This window comes from Meleagris gallopavo, chromosome 5 (assembly GCF_905368555.1).
Source record: "Meleagris gallopavo chromosome 5, MGAL_WU_HG_1.1, whole genome shotgun sequence".
NCBI classification, from domain to species: domain Eukaryota; kingdom Metazoa; phylum Chordata; class Aves; order Galliformes; family Phasianidae; genus Meleagris; species Meleagris gallopavo.
Genome location: NC_139408.1, coordinates 40388758 through 40409305, shown reverse-complemented (window position 1 = coordinate 40409305; position 20548 = coordinate 40388758). Strand labels below are relative to the sequence as shown.

At 33.7% G+C, this 20548-nt stretch overlaps 1 protein-coding gene across 10 annotated transcripts in view; it reads left to right on the top strand.

Annotated features, from left to right (window-relative positions):
- Nucleotides 1–20548, top strand: part of CEP128 (centrosomal protein 128) — a 104165-nt gene that overhangs the window by 42143 nt on the left and 41474 nt on the right. For 9 of the 10 annotated variants that reach the window (XM_085225432.1, XM_085225428.1, XM_085225434.1 and 6 more), the window contains 4 exons: nt 1422–1586; nt 4455–4631; nt 5968–6027; nt 8068–8260. In XM_085225432.1, coding sequence (XP_085081558.1) covers nt 1422–1586; nt 4455–4631; nt 5968–6027; nt 8068–8260 — 595 coding nt within the window. Of the gene's footprint in view, nt 1–1421; nt 1587–4454; nt 4632–5967; nt 6028–8067; nt 8261–10489; nt 13899–20548 lie in introns of those variants that run through there. The other variant, XM_085225436.1, reaches the window with a different exon arrangement.

Sequence of the window (20548 nt, the reverse complement as noted above, 5' to 3'; positions counted from 1 at the left end):
ATGGGTGTGTGTTTGAAACAAAGATGTGTCATTGAATTCCTCCTGCAGAAAAAAATTGCATGCAACACCTATTGATATTCACTGACACTTGTTGAAAATTTGTGGAGACCAAACGGTGGATGTGAGCAAAGTGAAGCGGTGGATGGTACATTTCAGCAGTGGTGACAGTGGGTCACCTCGGCTGCTGCAGATTTTTACGAGTGCTGCATGCTGGCTCTTCTTCGTCATTGGCAAAGATGCACAGTTAATGATTGTGACTATGCTGATAACTAGAGTTCTGTAACTGCTCATTTGCTCTATGAAATAATGTTATTGTGCTGTTCGTATCTGATGTAGTTTTCAAGAAAATAAATAAGAGATATTATTTTCAGAGCAAGCAATGGGTATTTATAGTCCTGATTCTCCTCAGGAATTTACTCTACAGGTGTGTTTTTGTGTATAACTGCATCTTGCAATTCATCTATTTTAAATCTGGTTTTGGATAATGATATGTTTGTGTAATTTTCTTTGTTTTGTTGTTGTTGTTTTTTTTTATTTACTATTTTATAGATCTTCTGGAGAATTTCTCAAATTAGTCAGCTGAATGAGAAGCAAATATCTAATTGAGGAAAAGCATGTCTCATCTTTTCCACTGGAAACTGATATATTTTATTCACTCAACAACTTTGGGTCCCTTAGATGTTTTTTTCTCCTAGTTTTCCTCTAACATCTTTACGAATAGTGTTAAGAACACACAGTTCTAGAAATGGAAAAGCAACCAAGCCTTTGAAGTTATTTCCCTGCAGATATAAATTTAGTATTCTTACAATGAAATGAGTTTTGGAATTTCTGATTCCAAATGATTGCAGTAATGGAAAATTTGCATAAACACTGAGCTTCTTTAAGTGATGTCAGCTGATGAGTGTAACAGACTTGCAATGCAGAGTCTGAGACTTCTACTTACTGTTTTAAAGAGACTGTATGGTGCTACGGCGTCTTACAGAAATTTACAGTGTACTTAGCTTAGAAGAATGTCAGTGCTATGTGACCTGGTTTTGCAGATATATTTGCATTATTGGTAAAGTTCAGGACAACTCTAAATTGTAAAGAAAAAATCTGTATCATTAACTTTTTTTTTTGGCAGCACTAATAAATCATAATAATAACAACTAAGTCATATTAAGTCATTGTATACAATAATTTTACTTTCACTGTATGGGTTCCTTAATTGATTATTATTTTTGTGATATATTTGCCATATTCAGATAACTGATTGAATTTAATATAATTTAATATAACTTAAATGTAAAAAAAAAAAAAAAAAAAAAAAAGTAAATTACCATTCTGTGATTATGTTCCATAGTCTTGAAACTCAACTGTCTGAGAACGATGGAAAGTAGTTCATATAGTGACTTTGTCATCTATTTATCTTTTACCTCCAGATGGAACTTGGAGAACAGAAGAGCATAGTCAAGACTCAGAGTCAACAACTGGAGAAGATAAAAATAGAATGTGATAAATTGACAAAAGAATTAACCCAGTGTGAAGAAGAAAATACAGAACTCAGGCGAAAATTTGAGTTTGTAAAAGAAGAACTAGAGAAAAAAGTAAACATAATTAGTCTCATCTTTTTTTAAACTTCAGATATATGTTCTGCATATACAGTTATGAAAAATTCAGAGCAAATTTGAAGTAAATAAGGAATGTAATTGTGGGAAAAGAAATTCTAAATAACTTGTTTAAAACATTCAAGTAGGAAATATTTTTAGCACAAACTTTTAGAGAAATTTACATCCTTTTCGTACATTGGTATTGCATTTCTAGAGATGTGTGCTCTCTGCCAGCCATTCGTATTGCTGAATGTTCTTACTAATATTTTCTATCAAATATCAATTCATATTCTCACATCCTACAAGTATTTTAAAAAATCTAGTGGTAAATCTGGAGGTGCTGAATAAAATTTTAGTTTGTAAATTCATTTTCTGTTTACTTGAGGTTTTTTTGTTTCCATGATTGGTGCCACAGCATTACTTTTTAATATTTTCCTTAATATTTTACATGGTCCTGTTTTTATCTTAATTTCTTTTTGCAACTTTGTGATTTCAGTTGAGTATTTCTGTACAAGAATGAAGATTACCTTTTCCAGTGCAGAAAGCCTTTCTGTCCATTTTTTTGATTGATTCATATTAAGAATAATATTAAGAATATGAAATTAAGAGCACCTCCCCTACGAAGACAGGTTGAGGGAGCTCGGCTTGTTCAGCCTGGAGAAAAGAAGGCTGTGGAGTGACCTGATTGCAGCCTTTCAGTATGTAAAGGGAGCCTATGAATAGGAGGGGAGTCAACTCTTTGAAATGATAGATAACAGCAGAACAAGGGGAAATAGCTTTAAGTTGTAGTAGGGAAGATTTAGGTTGGATGTCAGCAACAAGTTCTTTACTAGGAGAGTGGTGAGGTGCTGGAAGAAGCTGCCCAGAGAGGTTGTGGATCTTTAGAGGTGTTTAAGACCAGATTGGATGGGGCCCTGGGCAGCCTGGTCTAGTATTAAATGTGGAGGTTGGTAGCCCTACTTGTGGCAGAGGGGTTGGAGATTCATGATCCTTGAGGTCCCTTCCAACCCTGGCCATTCTGTGATTCTGTAATATACTGAAAATGATTGTTGACAGATTTAAATTGAGTTTCTAAATTAAAATTCCAGTAAACAAACAGGAAACTGTTTTTCTTCCTACAGGAAATCACTTATAATTTTTTCACAGTATCTTCATTTTTTTTAAAAAGTGGATATTTGTGCTGCTACTTGCAAAGTTCTTACACTCGTATGTAAATTCAGTAATTTCTTATCATTGTGAACTTAAATTCTGTGTTTTAAGTGTTTATCTTAGCATGATGCAGGAGATTTATTCATTCATTGCACAGGAAACACTGAATTCTTGTCAGATGCTTTAGCTCAGTAGTTTATTTAGATCTGTTAAAAGATGCCTGTTGATGCTGTAGATTCCTTTTGTCTTTTCCATTTTTTCAATTTAAATTTCAACTCATATTTTGTTAGGATAAATGAAATATGCAGTCACTGCATAAATGTTGAGTTTAAAATCTAACGAGCTCATTTTGAATGAAGATAAGGTAAAGGGATTGTTTGGAAATTCCATTAGTTCCTTTTGTCATATTACTTCTGTCTTCAGCCTATGCTGACTCTTTGCTGTGAATACCAGCCCTAAGTGAAGAACAGGCATTTTTTTTCCTTTCTGAAAGTATGCATTGAAAAAATCTTGACATAATTTTGTTTGCTCCTTGCCTCTTTTTTTTTCCTCCTTGTCTCCAAAAGGAATATGAGACTTTTAATATTTATCAGTAACCTGCCAAATTAAACACAGTTTGATTCTATTGATGTATATGCTGAAGTAATATTTAAAAACTTTAAAAAATAGAAAGGAAAACTGCTGGTAGATGCAGTTCATTAGCTGCATCTACTTTTTGGTTGTGACTAGTTTGTTTACAAAATTAATGTAATTTGTTTTAGGGATACAATTTCTGTTGTATGTGACAGCATTTTTATAGTTACTAGTGAAATATCTATGGATTAAAAAAATGGGGGCAGAAGTTTAATTGAATGTAGATTTTTAGGATTAGTGTTGAATAAAAATGGCTTTCAATTTCTATCTTTCTGTGAGAAGTTTTATTAATGTTATTTTTCATTATTACAATGATTACATTCATTTCCAAGGTAATCTTAGACTTGCAGGCCATGAACTTGGAAACTGAACTTTGTTTTAGCTTGCTCCCATTGTTCTAAAAATAAGTGCTTTAAAAGCTCAACTCCGTCAGGCTAGTACAAATGAGTACTTCAAATGAAAATTCAATTTTTTTTTTTCTTGGTTGAGATTTTAATCATATGTCTACTGTTCAGGAAATGTGGCTGTAGAAGGGTATGTAGTCTTCTGCAGTGAGTTGAAAGCTAGCTCCAACTTTATGTAGTATTAAGAAGATGCAGTTTTTAGACAGAGATGATTGCTCATCTTTAAAATGTTTTCCTCAATGCCAGTCACTAATAGAGATTAGAGGACATGCAGACTGTCAATTCAAGTTTCATTTGGGATCCTGTGTTTTTGACGAGATGCCTGTCTGAGCTCCAGGATAAAATATTAGAAGTTAATAAATAAATATTTTATTAGCTTTATTATTATTATTTTTAAATAAAAATAGATTAACGATAGAATGTATTGTTTTGTCTATGAAATCAGGCTCGATGATTGCTGGGGTTGGATTTAATGCAGTTTGTTCACAACTGATTTCCATGAGAATATGGAGGATCAGCTGAGAATTTTGAGCTATATGAAAAGATGTAATATTCCATGGCAAGGAACTGTACTTGGTGCTTGGGTGTAGAGTGATTATAATACTGGAAGATAGTTATATTGCTGTTTATGCAAGTTACATTATTAATGCAATAATTTGTTGTTGTTCTTTAACTGCAGGATAAACAGATCAGCGATGAAGAAGATCATTTGAGAAGGATGAACAAGGCAAGACTGCAATTTAAGGTTCAGCTGCATCATTTAGAAATGGAAAAGGAATCCATTCTCACCATGATAGGAACTGAAATTGATGCTGCTTGTGAGATTTTTTCTCGGGATTCCATGGAGAAATTCAAAGTAATTCTAAGTTTTTCAGTATGCTGTATTTCTCATTGTTTTCTTAATGGGTGATTGTAGTGAAATCTGCTGAGGCAACATACCACTCATTTGGTATAGATAATTTAGGGATAGTAGGACTAGGGATATTTAGCTGATATAGATACAGCTGCTGGGTACTGGATATTAGAATGAGATATTATGCAGATATCAAGAGGTAACTTTGAATTCATCAGAACTTGTTTTACTTTGTCTCCTTAAAGCAAACCATTTACTGGCAAAAGGCTTTCAAAAGTACCATCAAAGTTGCTTTTTCTTCCACCCTAACAGCCCAGTAAGTCTCTGTTGAAGGCAGTGTGATCAGCAAGAGACTGCTAGTGTCATGAAATTTAGGAGGTGGCATGGTGAAGTTCAGACTGCTCAGGTTAACCTCATGGCTGTTCTGTGTGCATGCTACGAGGCACAATGCAACATAGAAACCCTATTTATCCTAGTCTTTACCTTCTGGATCAGCCAAATCCCATATTTTTCCAAGGATAATATCAGAAGACCAGATTTCTTAAAAAACAACGCAGCTTTGCTTGCCCCGACTCTCCCCATGTATGTTGGATCTACCTGTTTGTAATAAGCTTCATACAGTGGAATCCCAGCATAAAACTGCTGGCTAGGGTGAGTGCCACAGTCTTCTTCCCACTGATTCCACAGAGGCAACAAGGCTGGTGAAGGGGTTGTAGAATATGCCCTGTGAGGAGTGACTGGAGAAGTTTAGTCTGGAGAAGAGGAGGCAGAGAAGAGACCTTACTGCTCTCTTCAAATATCAAATATCTGAAAGGTGATTGCAGAGACAGTGGGATTGGTCTCTTCTCACTGGTGACAGGTGACGGGACGAGGGGAAATGGCCTTAAGTTGCAACAGGATAAGTTTAGGTTAGATATCAGGAAATACTTTACAGAAGAGGAGCTTAAGCACTGGAATAGGCTTGTTGGGGAGGTGGTTGAGTCTCCATCCCTGAATGTGTGTTTAAAATGCATTTGGATGTGGTGCTCAGGGACATGATGTAGCAGAGGGTTGATAGAGGTAGGGTACTATGGTTAGGTTGTGGTTGGATTTGATGAGCTTGAAGGTCTTTTCCAACCTGAGCAATTCTATGATTCAGTGAGTTTGCATAATTTACGTTTAAATCTGGCTTGCTTATAGATAAACAGTTCTATTGAACCATATACAGATATGACTTCCCAGGTGGACTTCATATCAAGGAATATTTATTTGATGGTTTTTCAGTAAGCTGGAAAGAATATTCTCTCTTTTTCTAGTACCCTTTCTAATGCATACTTCTTTCTCTCTCCCTACTCTACAGGCAATATCACTTACACCGACAGTGCTGAACGATCCTCATCGTTGGTTAGCAGAGACAAAGGTAATGGTCAAGTTGTCTGAATTGTTGCTGAGCAATCTAATATCTAGCCTTCATAATCATTTAGTAGAAAGTGTGTTTGAGAAGACAGTTAAAAGGGGAAAAAATGCAAAAGCTTTCCTTTGTCAGCAGTTATGATATTCCCAGACTGTTATTTCAGCTGATAAAATAATTTTACGGAGTTACGATCGACAAGAAGCACTACAGCCAAATAAATAACAATTTACAAAAAAAAAAAAGTACCTACAGTGATTTCAGTGATCCGTGTTTCCCACTATATAAATTATTTTGAGACAATCAGTAGATTATTCTGCAAGGTTATATTTGATGAGACAAGAAATAATATGAAATAAGGCTCTTCTTTATTAAATCTAAATGTTATTTGATGGGATTCCTGGAATTTCCTTTCCACCTTCCTTTAAAGTTTCTGAATTCTATAATGTAATTGCATTCATGCTTCAAAACTGTATTGAGGTGATGACTGGTGAATTACGACTATTTGGCAGCTTCCCTCCTGCTCCCCCAAGATATACTTCTTATCCATTATCTTTTAAAAGGATTCAGCTTTTAATGATCAAAGCAGATCATAAAGAAATTGTGGAGTACATAAAGATTTCTGCTCTGTGTAAGGTGTACATGTAAGATAATTTCAGGTTATTGCTGATATATGGTTTAAGTAATACTTGTAGATTAGGAGAGACTATCACTATAAATAATAAAGATAAAATCAAAGAAGAGATGTTATGTTTAAAAAGTGATATTGTCATACTGAATAGGCTTTTCAGAGTGTACCTAATAATCATTTGCATACATTTCTCTTGTAAGTATCTTCAGCTAGTAGGGAGCAGTCTAGAATGAATAAGAACTTGAGATGTTGTCCCTCTCTTTTTCCTTTTTTTTTATAAAATAAGTGATAAAAGATTCGTTAAAAGCAAAATTAAAAAAAAGATAATATACATCTGGGACTATCATGCCATAATAGTTATCCACATTTCCATTTCTGCATCATTGCAACTGCTGATGAGTATTCAAAACTTGAAGTCTTCTGATTTTTTTTTTCCTAAAATTTTCCTAAATTTCTGAATGACATTGTTTATACTGAGTCCAAGGAGTGGCAAAATTTGTTTGTAATAATAATGGCCTTGGAACTGATATTTTTGGTAGTATAATTAAATATTGTAATCACTTTTTCAACTACTTCTGCCAAACTGCCCCTTTTTGAGAATTAATTTTGTTTTTCTCTTCTGAATGCTGATTTTTCTCCAGATTGCTACAGTCTCTAGAAGGTACAAATTTTCTTCGATACAAATACTTTTGAACATGATTTCTGAACTTTAATGTTAAATATGGAGTTTGTTTCCTGCATTTTTCTTAACATTTCCTGTTTGTAGGTAAAATTGTTTAAAAACATAGCTTTGAATGTATTAGGAACATTTATTTTAACTTTTTTTTTAAATATATATGCACTCTCTAAGTGCTGTGTGTATTTCTGGTGTTCCATACTTCAACTGAGGAAAATTTTATGGGAATGAATAGCAAAGTACATTAATAGTACTGTGGAAATCTCACAAGACTAGATAGAAATGAGGTAGATTTTGTGTGGAGGCAGAAAGGTGTCTGTGAAGCTCTACCTATTGTGGCTGACCTCCTGGAAGAAGGATGATTTAACAATGTTTGGAAGAGCATTTTGTACTAACTGAGAAATGAAATGCGCATTATTAATGTTAAGCTCAGGAACAGCTCTTGGTGTCTGTATAAAGCTCTAAATAAATGTGAATTTCCTTACTTAAGTACAGCAGCAAAAAAAAAAATTAAAAAAAAATAAATTGTGTATTGCTTTTGTGCATACAGTTATCAACCTAAATATATCTCTGTTGAGATTCCTTGAGGGTCCTTTTAATATATGAGTGTTTCCTTCTATTATAGTTATGCAGTAATAGCTACAAATGAGTAAGCTGTGATTCCAAAGATAATTTGTTCAGTTAAACTTTGTCCTAGTAGTTTTATTGGAATTCTGTTTATTGTCCCCATTTTTCAATGTAGACTAAGCTGCAGTGGCTGTGTGAGGAGGTGAAGGAGAGAGAAAGTAAAGAAAAAAAGCTGCGACACTATTTGCTGCAGAGCCAACAACATCTCAAGCACTTTACACAGCTGAAGGAGTCTGAACATCAGTCTCTCTTCAAAAAGATAAAAAAGCAAGAACAACTTTTGGAAGAAGTTCACAGAGAGAGGAGAGGTACGCTGCTAGTTGTCTTTTTTGTTAAAAGGAAGAAAGATTTAAGAAAGGTACTAGTTATTATTCCTGTGCATTCAGATATAATAACTAGTTGATAAAATACAAATCCTTCTGTATTGCTGAGTGGAGTAAGACAGGCTTTGATTCTAATCGAATGACATTATATATAGAATACTACATATACATAGTTTTCCCCCTCTTTTGACTTGTAAGTTTTACTCTGGAGCATGACAGGATTGGTGGTAGCATCCGCACCATCTGTGTTTGTTGTGAAAGGAAAACAATAATCTAATTTTACTGATCATTGCAAATTTCTGATGAGGATGGACCTCGCTATTTCAAGCCAAGTGCCAGTTATAAATCTCAATTCCTGTACTTGTAGCTTTCTATTTTATAGTTTTCTTGGAGATTGACTCTGAGCCATATGCTTTTAGGAGTAGATAAACATACTTTCAGCATGAGCTCCTTTCTTGAGGTGTGCACTTCATGAAAATAAGGAGATCTTATTCTTTCATCATACCTGCAAGCTCACTTACACTTACTTCTAAGTTAATGAAACATATTTATTCAATGAACAGTATTTTGATAATAAAACCAGAATATCATAGCAAACTCAGAACATAAACTTTTATTTTCATCTTCAAAAACAGTTTATTTCACTGTCAGAATACTTTGGTAGTTATGAAGAATGTAAGAGTCGATCTTTGTTATAGCAAAACTTAGGTGAAATGGAAAATTCTGAAAAGCAGTCTTGCTTTTCAGCATCACTCTCTACAACCACATGACAGAAAGTTATAGCAAGGTGGAATTCAGCCACTCCTCCCAGGTGACTAGTGATAAAATGAGAGATAATGGCCTTAAGCTGTTCTAGGGCAGATTCACATTGGATATTAGGATGTGGCATTCAGGGACTTGGTTTAGCAGTGATGAATTGATGATTGGACTAGATAATATTAGTGGTCTTTTCCAACCTTAGTGATTCTATGATTCCAGTAGTAACTGGTGATAATTGTCTGCTCCTAGGTACCATTGTATAAAGCATAATGGTCAAGTAAAAAGTGTAATGTAACTGGTGCTGAGAATAAGGTAACTAAGGAATTGGAGCAAGATGTTTTGTATGGGAAGAAGACAGGAAGTACTTTTATTATGAAAAAATTAATTCCAACCATTAAGGCTTAATGTTATCACAAAATTACCAAGGTTAGTAAAGATCACTGAGATCATCAAGTCCAACCATCCACCTATGACCAATATTTTCTGACCTAACCCATGTCCCTCAACGCAACATCTAAACATTTCTTGAACACTCTCAGGAATGGTGACTCAACTAACTTCCTGGGGAGCCCATTCCAGTGCCAGACCACCCTTTCAAAGAAGTTTTTCCTAAGATCCAATCTGAATCTCTCCTGTCACAGCTTGAGGCCATTCCCTCTAGTCTACTTGCAATTTACACAAGAGAAGAGTCCAAACCCCACCTTGCCACAACCTCCTTTCAGGTAGTTGTGGAGAACAGTAAGGTCTCCCCTAGGCCTCCTCTTCTCTAGACTAAACAATTCCAGTTCCCTTAGCTGCTCCTCATAAGGCTTGTGCTACAGAACTCTCACCAGCTTTGTTGCCTTTGTTATCTCAAGGCCTGTGCTGAACATTTAGAGAATACTAATTATCTCGTGTGTGCGTGTGTATAGTCTCTCTCTCTTTCTAAGGTACTATCCCAGCAGGGGAGCAAGTCTCATAAGGCATCAGAAAAATGTGGATAGTTTGGAGCTGGGAGGAAAATGATTAAAGAAAAAAAGAGGTGGTCTCCATAAAGAAAAAAAAATGCAAACAGCGAACCTAATGCCCGAGAAAACAAGCTAATTGATACAGGTTTCTGGGATCAGAATTTCCATATTGGAAAAGATTCTTTTCTTCATGTTTTCTCTTAAAACTTTGTTCTGGCCTTTATTCAGAACTCAGTACTGATAATGACGAGCCAATATTTTGTCAAAATACTACATTTTGGGTTTTTTTAGTCATTTTGTATTTAGATTTGGAGTAGATTCACATCAGAGCGAGCTTTTAAGTAAGTTTATTCACAGCTTCTGGTGGCTATCTTAATTATTGTTGAAAACGTTTTGTGAAATATTGAAACAAAAATAAAACATAGCAAAACAAGAGTAACATTAACAAATAAAAGCAAAGCATTTTTGTAAATATTTTGTAGAATGATACAGATTATTTTCTTTACAGGAGCAGTAAGATCCTGCCAGCATTTTCCACCTCCGCTTATGGAGAACATTGATAGAGAACATGCTTTGATCTTTCAGGCTTGAATGTTTCCATTGTTGTCTTTCATTTCATTATAGTGTTATTTCCAAGACCCTGATATAATATTAATACTGTTTTAGTGTTCTTTGAATAATTATCTGCTAAGATAATCTCCCTCAGGCCTTATCATAATTTTTAATGTAAGTGCATAGTAATATAAAGCAAATCTTATTTAGTTTTTAGTTTTCTTGTATATATTTTCTTCAGATTTTCTCAAAAATTGATATCCTGTATTTTAATTTTAAGCTATAAGCAAAGCTATAAGTAAATACTAAGCTGACAAGAACGGTCAAAATTAGTGATATTCAATAAGCAGAAAAGATAGTACGTAATCTTGTGCTTTCCATTTAGAGAGAGCATTCATTTGTTCATTGCAATTGCACAATCCAAACTGAGAGATCAAGTGAGCTAACTTGCTTTGGCTGCTTTGATAGATTTTGGCTGCTTATGGGGAAATAACCAACATGCTTGTAGGTAAATTGAAACTACTTTATCAATTCATTACTCTTGTTTTCTTGATATAATTTGATTCCAGATTGTCTAAGATGTTTCTGAAACTCTGAAACTTTGGTTTTGTGGTTTATTGGTATTGAGGTTTGTTTGTTTCTGTTTTGTTATGTAGTTTTTGGACAATGCCACAAAATCTGTGTTGCAGGATTGAAAAAGGGAAGCAGGAATTTCCATTTACAAAGCCAATTTCACTTTAAGCATAGTCTTCATGAGTGCAAATTTGATTTATTTAATCGTACTCTAATTTAATTGGGTCTCATAGGCAGTGAACTTCATAAATACAGTTTAAGTTATGATTTTGCCTAATAGCAATGTATTTATGTAGTTTTAGATGCTGTAGTGACACAAGTGTTCCAGTAAAGAAGGTCTTCCACTTTTAATAGTATTCAGTGCTTTAGAACAAGCATATAGAGTGAATAATTAGAAACATGGAATTAAAATACAACAGAGGTTTATTACAGGTAATCTGAAACCACCTTCGTGGTATTTCTTTCATTTCATGAGGCAGCTGGTGGTTACTAGCTAACCAATAATTTGATGGCAGCCTTTATTACATTCACCTATGCAGGAAATTATTAAATAAAAGAAATATTAATTAGGGAATGTGCTACTTTGAGGGACAGATGGATAGTTGATGAAAGGGATGGTTAGTCAGACCTCCTTCATAGATATTGGTCTGTGGGCCAACCATTTTTTATCATCAATGAGTTTAGTAAGAAGAGTTAATAATAGGATATCAAAATTTGGAGCCTTAGTAAATTTGTTGATACATAGAGGAAGTGGATCATGAGATCACTATGTTTCTTTTACCTAGTGCCCCAGAACAGACATTGCATTTATTGCTTTTTTGTACCATTATTTACATCAATTTTGAATTTGAATCACTGTGCCATTGATTTTTAATAACAGTGCATGTGATAGTGTATGCAAGATTAATGGACTTACCATCTCATGTGAATTTAATTTGCCTGCTTCAAAGTCTTGTAAGCATAGCCTTCTTTTTTTTAATTTGGGTGACTGACTTTCATTCAACAAATCAATTACTTTAAGTTGGTAGAAGATGAATAACAGAATTCACGTCAGTTAGTGCAAGATCCAAGAGCATGATTTATGAAGTGGTACATTTAAATGTTTAGAAAGTGTTTTTTCCTTTAACTATGTTCCAAGACAAAGTATGGCTATTTAAAATTCAAATGCTCTTACAAAAAGCCCAGTTTTTAACTGTGATGCAGCTAATAGAGTGTAAACTTGTAGATATAAGTGACTTGGAAAAGAAAACTGGAAAAGCTATTTTCCCAAAGGAAAAGGAGAACACTACTAATACCATAGAAAAGATGTTAAAGAGAAAGCAATGGTTAAAGAATCCAAATGAAGGAGAGATGTTGGTTGCCTTTTGTTACTTAAAATAATGGAAGGAGTAGCTCACAAGGAGTACAAAGACAATCAGTAGTGACATTATGGGTAAAGCCCAGATGCAGGAGTAATGCAAATGAATGAAGAATGAATTTACTCCAATTATTAAGAAGGTTCTCTGTTCTTTTTTGTTAGAACAGTTTTGAATACATAGTCTCTTGTCTTTTGCCTTCTTCACTAAAGCATTTGTGAAGTGAGAGGGAGCAGAGAGGCAGACACTGATTTCTCTGGTGACCAACGACAGAACTTGAGGGAATGGCATGAAACTGTGACAGAGGATGTTCAAGTCGGTTATCAGGAAAAGTTTGTCACCAAGAGAGTGGTCAGGCACTAAAACATCCTCCCCAGCTAAGTGATCATGGCACTAAGTTTGCCAAAGTTAAAGAAGCATCTGAACTAAGCTTTCAGACATATGGTGTGATTTTTTTGAGTGGACTTGTGTAGAGCCAGGAGTTGGACTTGATGATCCTACTGGGTCCTGTCCAATTTGGGATATTCTATGATCTCCTTAATAACTAGGAGTTTTCTTGATTTTGGGCTTTTGGCTCTGCTTTATGAATTTCTGTAGAAGTATCAAATTAGTGAAAGTTAATATTTGAGCCTGGGAGCACTAATTGATCTTACAGACTTAGATCTCTTTAAATTAGTAGTTGATTTAATGAAAAGTAAACATCAGCTGTGTCTGTACATCAAAAGGATAATGGCAATATTTTGGAAAATGTACCCAAGCCTTTTAAATCTTTTGCCATATTCATTCATTCCTTCTAAAGCATACCTAATGCATAAACAATAGTAATTTACATTTGTGTGTTTTAACTTCTTAATTTCTGATTATGAATGTTTTACTGATGTATTTTGCTAGCCTTAGCTCATATGAATAGCTTCAACTGTTTGGGAGCTATCATCTTAGAAAATATTCTGTTTCTTTTAAAAATTGTATATGTATATTTACTAGGCAAATAGAATTGACAGTAGATTTCAGGCCTTGGTGCTCTCTGTCCTCTTGTGATTTTTTTCCATCTTATCTTTTCTGAGATTTCACTAGTTTTGGTCAAATTTGTCAGTGTGCTGGAGTACTTATAATCTTGAATTTGTTTCTGAAGGCAGCAAATTCTGTAGATGTCATGTTGTTAAATTAGGTGATTAAAAGAAAAGGCAATCTTTTTCTGGAACATAAGCCTTCCAAGAAAATCTTTCTTGGCATATGTTGAAATGTGTAGAAGTTGGAATTCCCAGGAAACTCTTTAATATATGATGGATGCTTGTTTAATTAAATACTGTGCTGTATTCCAGGAAATAAAGCTGAGCCAAGGGCTCAATGATCCTCCCACCTGTTGTAATTGTCAAAGTTGTTTTCATCTAAAATACATGCATGTTGAAATTTGAGCAGAAATCATGACCTTGACCTTCTAAAAGCTTCAGTATAGCAAAGCTTCTGTTTTTTATGACATTTTAAACCTTGCATATACGGTACATTATATTAAATACATTTTTTTAAGTTAGAACTAATGCTATGTGTGTGCCTCAGATTTGTCAAGCTATGTTAGAATATACATTTCAGTGAAGCCTGTTGATTTGTTCAACATCTTTTGTATCCTTTCAGCTGACATTCTCTTTAAAACTCTTTATTCCCTAAAGTTAATGTTAATGATATTGCATATTTGGAGAACTGAAGTTTCAGTTCTATTTCAATATGAATAATTTCTCTTTGAATAGAGCTTTGGTCACCAGTTCTTACTCTTAATGTTGACTGTAAACAAGAAAATCATTTTAATTAGAAAATAGATGTTTTAAGTGAATCCTTAAAAAAAAAAAAGGGAGAACAAGCAGGTTGTTTTTTGTAACATATATATATATAAATATTAAATAGTTAACTAATTTGAATTGTTTTCTAGCTGGTGTTTTAAATATGACAAAATATTATGCTGTAATCAGCTTAATGAATGTATCACTCTGATTAGTATCTTCAAAGTAATACCTGGATGTATCTGAAATTCAGCAAATTCTGCTTTTATTTTTGTTATTGCTTTCACTGAGTCTGCTTGTTTTTATTTTTCATAAAATAGGAGCTCTACTTTACAAAATCTGTAAGACACTTAAACTTTTAAGTAAAACAATTTTATGGATTTTGACTTTTGAGCCAAGCAAGGCAAACAAATTAACTGCGTAGTTCATACGCTACCAATGAGATAAAAGTAGTCTATGAAGTGTTTCTTTCCAAGTAACTCTGTTATTCTGTAACAGATACATCTGAGTTATAAAAATAACATGCTTGCTCTTGGCTAAATAAGAAAAAAAAAAATAAGGATAAAGTTGTCACCTATTTCTCAGTCTAATTTCTTTATATTAGACATTCTTTCTACTTAAGGGAGTGTTTAAAGAAGAACTTCTATATTGCAGATCAGACACTGTGGTCAACACTACATAATGCCAATTTGTAAATTTCTGTTCAATAGAAAACACTTAGCGTTAAAAATTATTAATCATACTAATCAAGGTTTCACAATTCTAATACTTCTAAGTATGAATCTTATGTATGTGTGTTTGTTTTAAGTATGGCTATTAAATTGAGATACAGAAAGATTTTTTTTTTAAAAATGAAAAGATAGACTCTGGAAGATTTATGTACTTCACGCGTATCTTTGTCAGTGTATGTATTGTACATACTTCATCAAACCAAACAAAAATTTTTCTCTCTGATTTTAATTGGACTCCTTGCCAATTAAATACCATGTCTTTGTTGTTTTGAAGCACTCAAAATAGTGTCTTCGAAAAAGAATGGTTAGGTGTACTGAGGGAGAAACATTTCCACTTGCTAAGTACAATAGCAGTTTATTGAAGGCCTGGGTGAAAACGTTTTATTTGAGTGCAATGTCCTTGGAATCCACAGCACATGTTTTTCATTGGAGAAGATCTGATAGGACAGAATTAATTTACATAATCTTGAGTTTAATAGATTATAAAATCACCACTTTTAAAAGTAATTTCAGAATCAGAAACTGAAAATATTACTCTTTTTAAAAATGCAGCGGAAATTTTCTCGTCTGCACAAACCTTTGTCCCTCATTAGTAATGCGTTAAGAGTAGCAGCATTTCTTCTTCAGTACTTTTTGTTATGCCTTTGAAACACTTTCTTCAGCATTCTATTTTGCATCCCACTACTAGGTTAAGAGATACTGTGTCTTTCAAGGAAGATGAGTTTAGAATGTTTTTCTTATCTCCATTTTGACACAGGATAGTGTCAAGGAGGTGGTATCAAGGACAGTCAACTATACTATTTAGAAGCAACAGAAGCTGAATTTTGGTTCATTTAACTGTAAGGACAATAAAAGTATTTTAAAATGTATTATGTTTATCCTATACTGCAACAGGAACTCCTATTCTGACCTGTTCTTAAGACATTTTGGATTGTGATTACTGAAATACCTTGATTACCTTAAAATAATTTTTTGCAATCTTGCTGTGATCAACAGATTATGCTTGTTGCAGAGAATGAGTTATGATTTTCAAAGAATCATTTATAATAGAGCCACTTTTATTACTATGTAATAGTGAACATTTTTCATCCTAGTGGTAACTGAGAATCAATGGCATATCTGAACAGCATTTACCAATGTGATTGTACAATTTCCACGTTCTAAACTGATATAATAAGATTTGGAGCTAATGTAAAATATTTTTAGTTCACAAAATTGTGATTTCTTATTTCCACAAATGGTAAACTGTGGAACTAAATATGATTTGGTGCATGTTTTAATTATTGCTAAACATCTAGTTTTTGAAAATTTGTTTTCTTTTTATAGGAATTAGTGCAAATTGATTATAATTTGCTGGCTTCTAATAACCTAACTTACATGAGTTGTACTACTAACTGTTGGACAGATCCAAGAACCACTCATGCTGCATCTTGTATTGAAAGAAAGATCAGCAATAATGATATCAGTTCACTGATATAGGAACCATCTGTAACTAGAGCACACTCATAAGCTCTGACCTTCAGAAGCTGTGTAGCTTCTTCCTTTATCTGAATCACCAATGTGACTGTAGAGTTTTAAGTCTCCGGGTCAAGATCATGTTGTGTCAGGTCTTTGTGCTATAAATTTGGTTGCGTATATTCAGTACTTTTCTGGTGTAGTGCATATGTGGACCAGCTTTGAGTTGCATATCTCACATTATTTTTTCTTCCAAAACCTTATTCTTGATATGGGGCCTGTAACAGACAATTCTATCTGTTTTGGATTAAGTAAATGGCTTTAAAGGCATCTTTGCACTGTCTCAGCAAAGTCAATAAGACACAAGAAAAAGGGATTTTATTCCAGAAGAAGTTATAATACTATTGTCTTTTGGACTAAATTTCCTAAACTACTAAGAAAGATGGCTGTAAGACAGACATTTACAATGTCAAGCAGTTCTTATTTAGTGGGAAAGATCTCAATAATTGAGTTAGTTAGTTAGTAAAGAACAGAGCTGGAGAAGGTGCTGTCAGATAATGTGTTAGAGTTAGATAAACATAGCAGGATTAACTTTCAAGATTATTTTGAAACTGAAATTTGTCTGTGTTCATTTGTACATTATTTTTATTGTTTATTGTGTAGATTGTAGAGGAAAAAAAACAAAAACAAAATCCTGCTCCTTATGTTGCATGAAATATATTTTGAAATAAATTGCTGGCAGTGAAAATGTCACGTAACATGAAATTATGCTAGACAAAGGGGAGAGAAATTATGGAATCCACGGAAAAGGATATAATCTCTCAATTAGAAGCACAAAACAGTTTCTAAAAAGCAAAAGCAACTTTACATTTTCCCTTCTTCCTTGTTTTTTGAAAAAAGTTTAGAACCATATTTTTTCTCAATTTTTATTATTTTATTAAATGCTTTTCTCTGAAAAGTTTACTAAAATTTTGTGGTATAGCCTTTTTCTTGTGATTGCATGGAGAGAATAATACGTTACTGCATTTACAATTTTCAAAATAGGCTTTTAGATAAAAAGTGAATTGTCACCAGTTGAAAATTAAAATATTTGTTGAGTTGGTAAGTCTCATCAGTTTCCAAGTAGCAGTGTAACAACAGGATTATCTAAGCAAGGAAAGGCATTGAAGTCAAGCTAAAGCTTAGAATTTAGGAATTACTGAGGATTACTGTTAAGGTTTTCTTTCTAATTGCTAGTTTACAGCTTCTTTCTCTAAAACACATTGGGAGATAAGGTGCAATGTAACTGCGAGATGCATTAACTGTGTTTGCTAATGGCTATTTAATTATGAAGAAAGAACTTCTAAGAATTTTGGAAAGTTCTCTGTGATGGTGGAGTATAATGACTTCTATGTGTGTTAGCTGTAGTAAATGCTTTCTTAGAAGGTTTTTGGGATGTAGTGTTAACAGTGGTCTACCAAGTAGAATTAACAGCTTTGTTTCAGTATTTATTAAGGACAACGTGTCATAAAGCTATAACTTTTTGTTTGTGCACTTTTTATCCTGACTATTTATTAAATTGCCTAGCCAGCTAAAATGTCTCTTTTTCTAAAATGAGTGGGGAAATTTAATGTTAGGATCAATACTTGGGCTTCGTATCTTACCTGCTGTCCTTCACTGAAAACGTTGTGAAGGACTTATTTGATCTTCAAATGGCTCACTGAAGAAATACCTTTCTAAGCTCCAATCATTTACTAACCTCAAGTAGTAAGTGTCCTCAGCTAGAAAACCTTTCTGTGTTGCAGCTGTTTGCCTTCCTCAAGCGAATTGTGCTAGCTGCTTCAGAAAACTGTTTACCTTTATTTGATTTGCCCTTAGCTGTTATATCCAACATCAGTTCTCTGTATTTTTGGGTATTAAAATATGCAACTGCCTTTCAAACATAGCCAAAAGGAAATTTGTGGATATGCATAAATATGTTTGGGATAATAAACATCAGAAAAAGAAAAACCTAGGATATTAAGTCAGAGAACTCACTCAAGAAAGTAGCATCCAATTTCCTGTTTTGTCATTTATATATGCCATACCATAATTTTTATGTAGCTGCTGTGCCCATAAACATATCAGCATAATTTTCTAAAACAAGAATTGACAAATTATCTTTTCATACTTGCACTTGGTGAATGAAAACAAATTAAGTTTCTGTTTCTTCCTATGTACTTCAGGGAGGTTTTATTCATCATCAGAAAGGAAATATTTCTGCGTTAAGGAGAGAATTGTAAAAAATTGTTTTGTATGCAATGAAGAAAACTTTCAGTTGTATTTTCTGTTTAAAAGAGCAGCAATTCTGATGACATGACTTTGAGAATATTTCTTATTATATTTTGTTTTATGTAATGCTGATTTATTTTCTGTTTAATATGTTTTCTAATAAAAAATACGCAGAAAAAAGGCTACTGATCAGTCAGTCTGGATAGCTCTGCACTGTATGCAAAGGCACGATTGCAGCTCATACTGAAATCTAAAATAATCATAAGTTAGAATCATAGAATGGCTCAGGTTGAGAGAGACCTTAAAAATCATCTAGTTCCAATCCCACTGCCATGGGCAGGGGCATCCTTCACTAGATCAGGAGTTAGTGGGTTAGACTACAGTTTCACATTCAGCTAGGCCATTTAATGTCTTGATGCAGACAAAAAGCTAAATTATTCCCTGCCACTCCAACTGATATTTCTTACTCCTTCCCTTATTTTGTGTTGGCTTATTATTGAGCTCCTTTGCAGCTGTGTTTTTCTCACTATTAACCATTTGTTAACCATTTTCTTTCCTCAGTGTAGATTGTTCCCATTGTAATAAACTCAATTGTCCTATATGGGTGTCCAGCGAATATTGCAGCTGGGGTGAAGTAGTAAGAGAAATGCAGGACCAGAAGCACAGAGCACAGAGTCCTTTATGCTTTTTGGCAAATGCAGTTTATGATGGGATCTGGCTTCATCTTGTGGAATTGGGGCACTTAGTACCAGCAGCACTTCAGCTGAGTTTACAGCTTCTATTCTACACAGTAGAATCAAGTCATTAATGAACCACTGTGGCATTAATGCCTTAGAAGCATTGATAATATTCACAAAATGCTTAGTGGTAGTAATTTGGCAAGGAAATGGTATCTGCCTTTACTTAAAATTGAATGATTCACAGGTCAGCAAGAAGTTGGTGAATGGAAAGGCAAAACCTAATACATTTATTCACATCCCTTTTGCTAGCACTTTTTGTTATGTATGGGAGATCACACTTAACTCATCATTAACATTTTTATTTCAGCTTCTTCTGGAGATTTTGCTTCTCAGGTTGTTAACAGTGTTAACGCTCCTCCAAATCTGTAGAAGAAAAAGAGCTATTCCTCAGTCTTTTATAGAGACGAATATATCAATGTGGTTTCTAACAACTGTTTACTAACTTAATTTACAGTATCTTCACCTAACACATTTTAGAAGCAATGAAAATATCCTTTTTTAAACCTCTGCAGAGACAGAATAGTTGTGTGAGACCAGTCTTATATGAAGGAGGTCTTGCCCAAATTAAAAAAAAAAAAAAAAAAAAGACCAGTAACTGCTTCAGTTCACATTACTATTATTCTTTCCTTCACAATAAACATGGTAGAACAGTATCAAAGGGATCTCTTCTACTTCTTTTTTACTGTGATGTGTCATATTTGACGTTTTCTTTGATTCCTTCAGCCACTAATTTGTGTATTTTAACAATTTAACTGCAAATAACTGAATAGATAGTTGGAAATAATCAATTATGGAGGATATTTCCTATTTACTTAGACATTTTCAGTGTGACGTATGTTGTCTTGAAGTTTTTTGAATGTCGAAGTAATTCTAAATTCAGTTGACCTTAATGTCCTCCTTTGTTTTTCTCAGTTACCTTTCTTTTTAGTGTTCTTCATCTTTTTTTTTTTTCTCCAATGAGAAGCTCTGCATAGTTTTAAGTGAGAAGACACTGCAGTTATTGCAGTGGTGGTATCTGAATTATAATATTTAAAGACTGCTAATGTGACCAATGTTAATATAACCATTTGCTCATGTGTTAGAAAACTGTAACAAGTATTAAAATTCATTGAGACTTTTTAGAGTTAGCAGAGCTA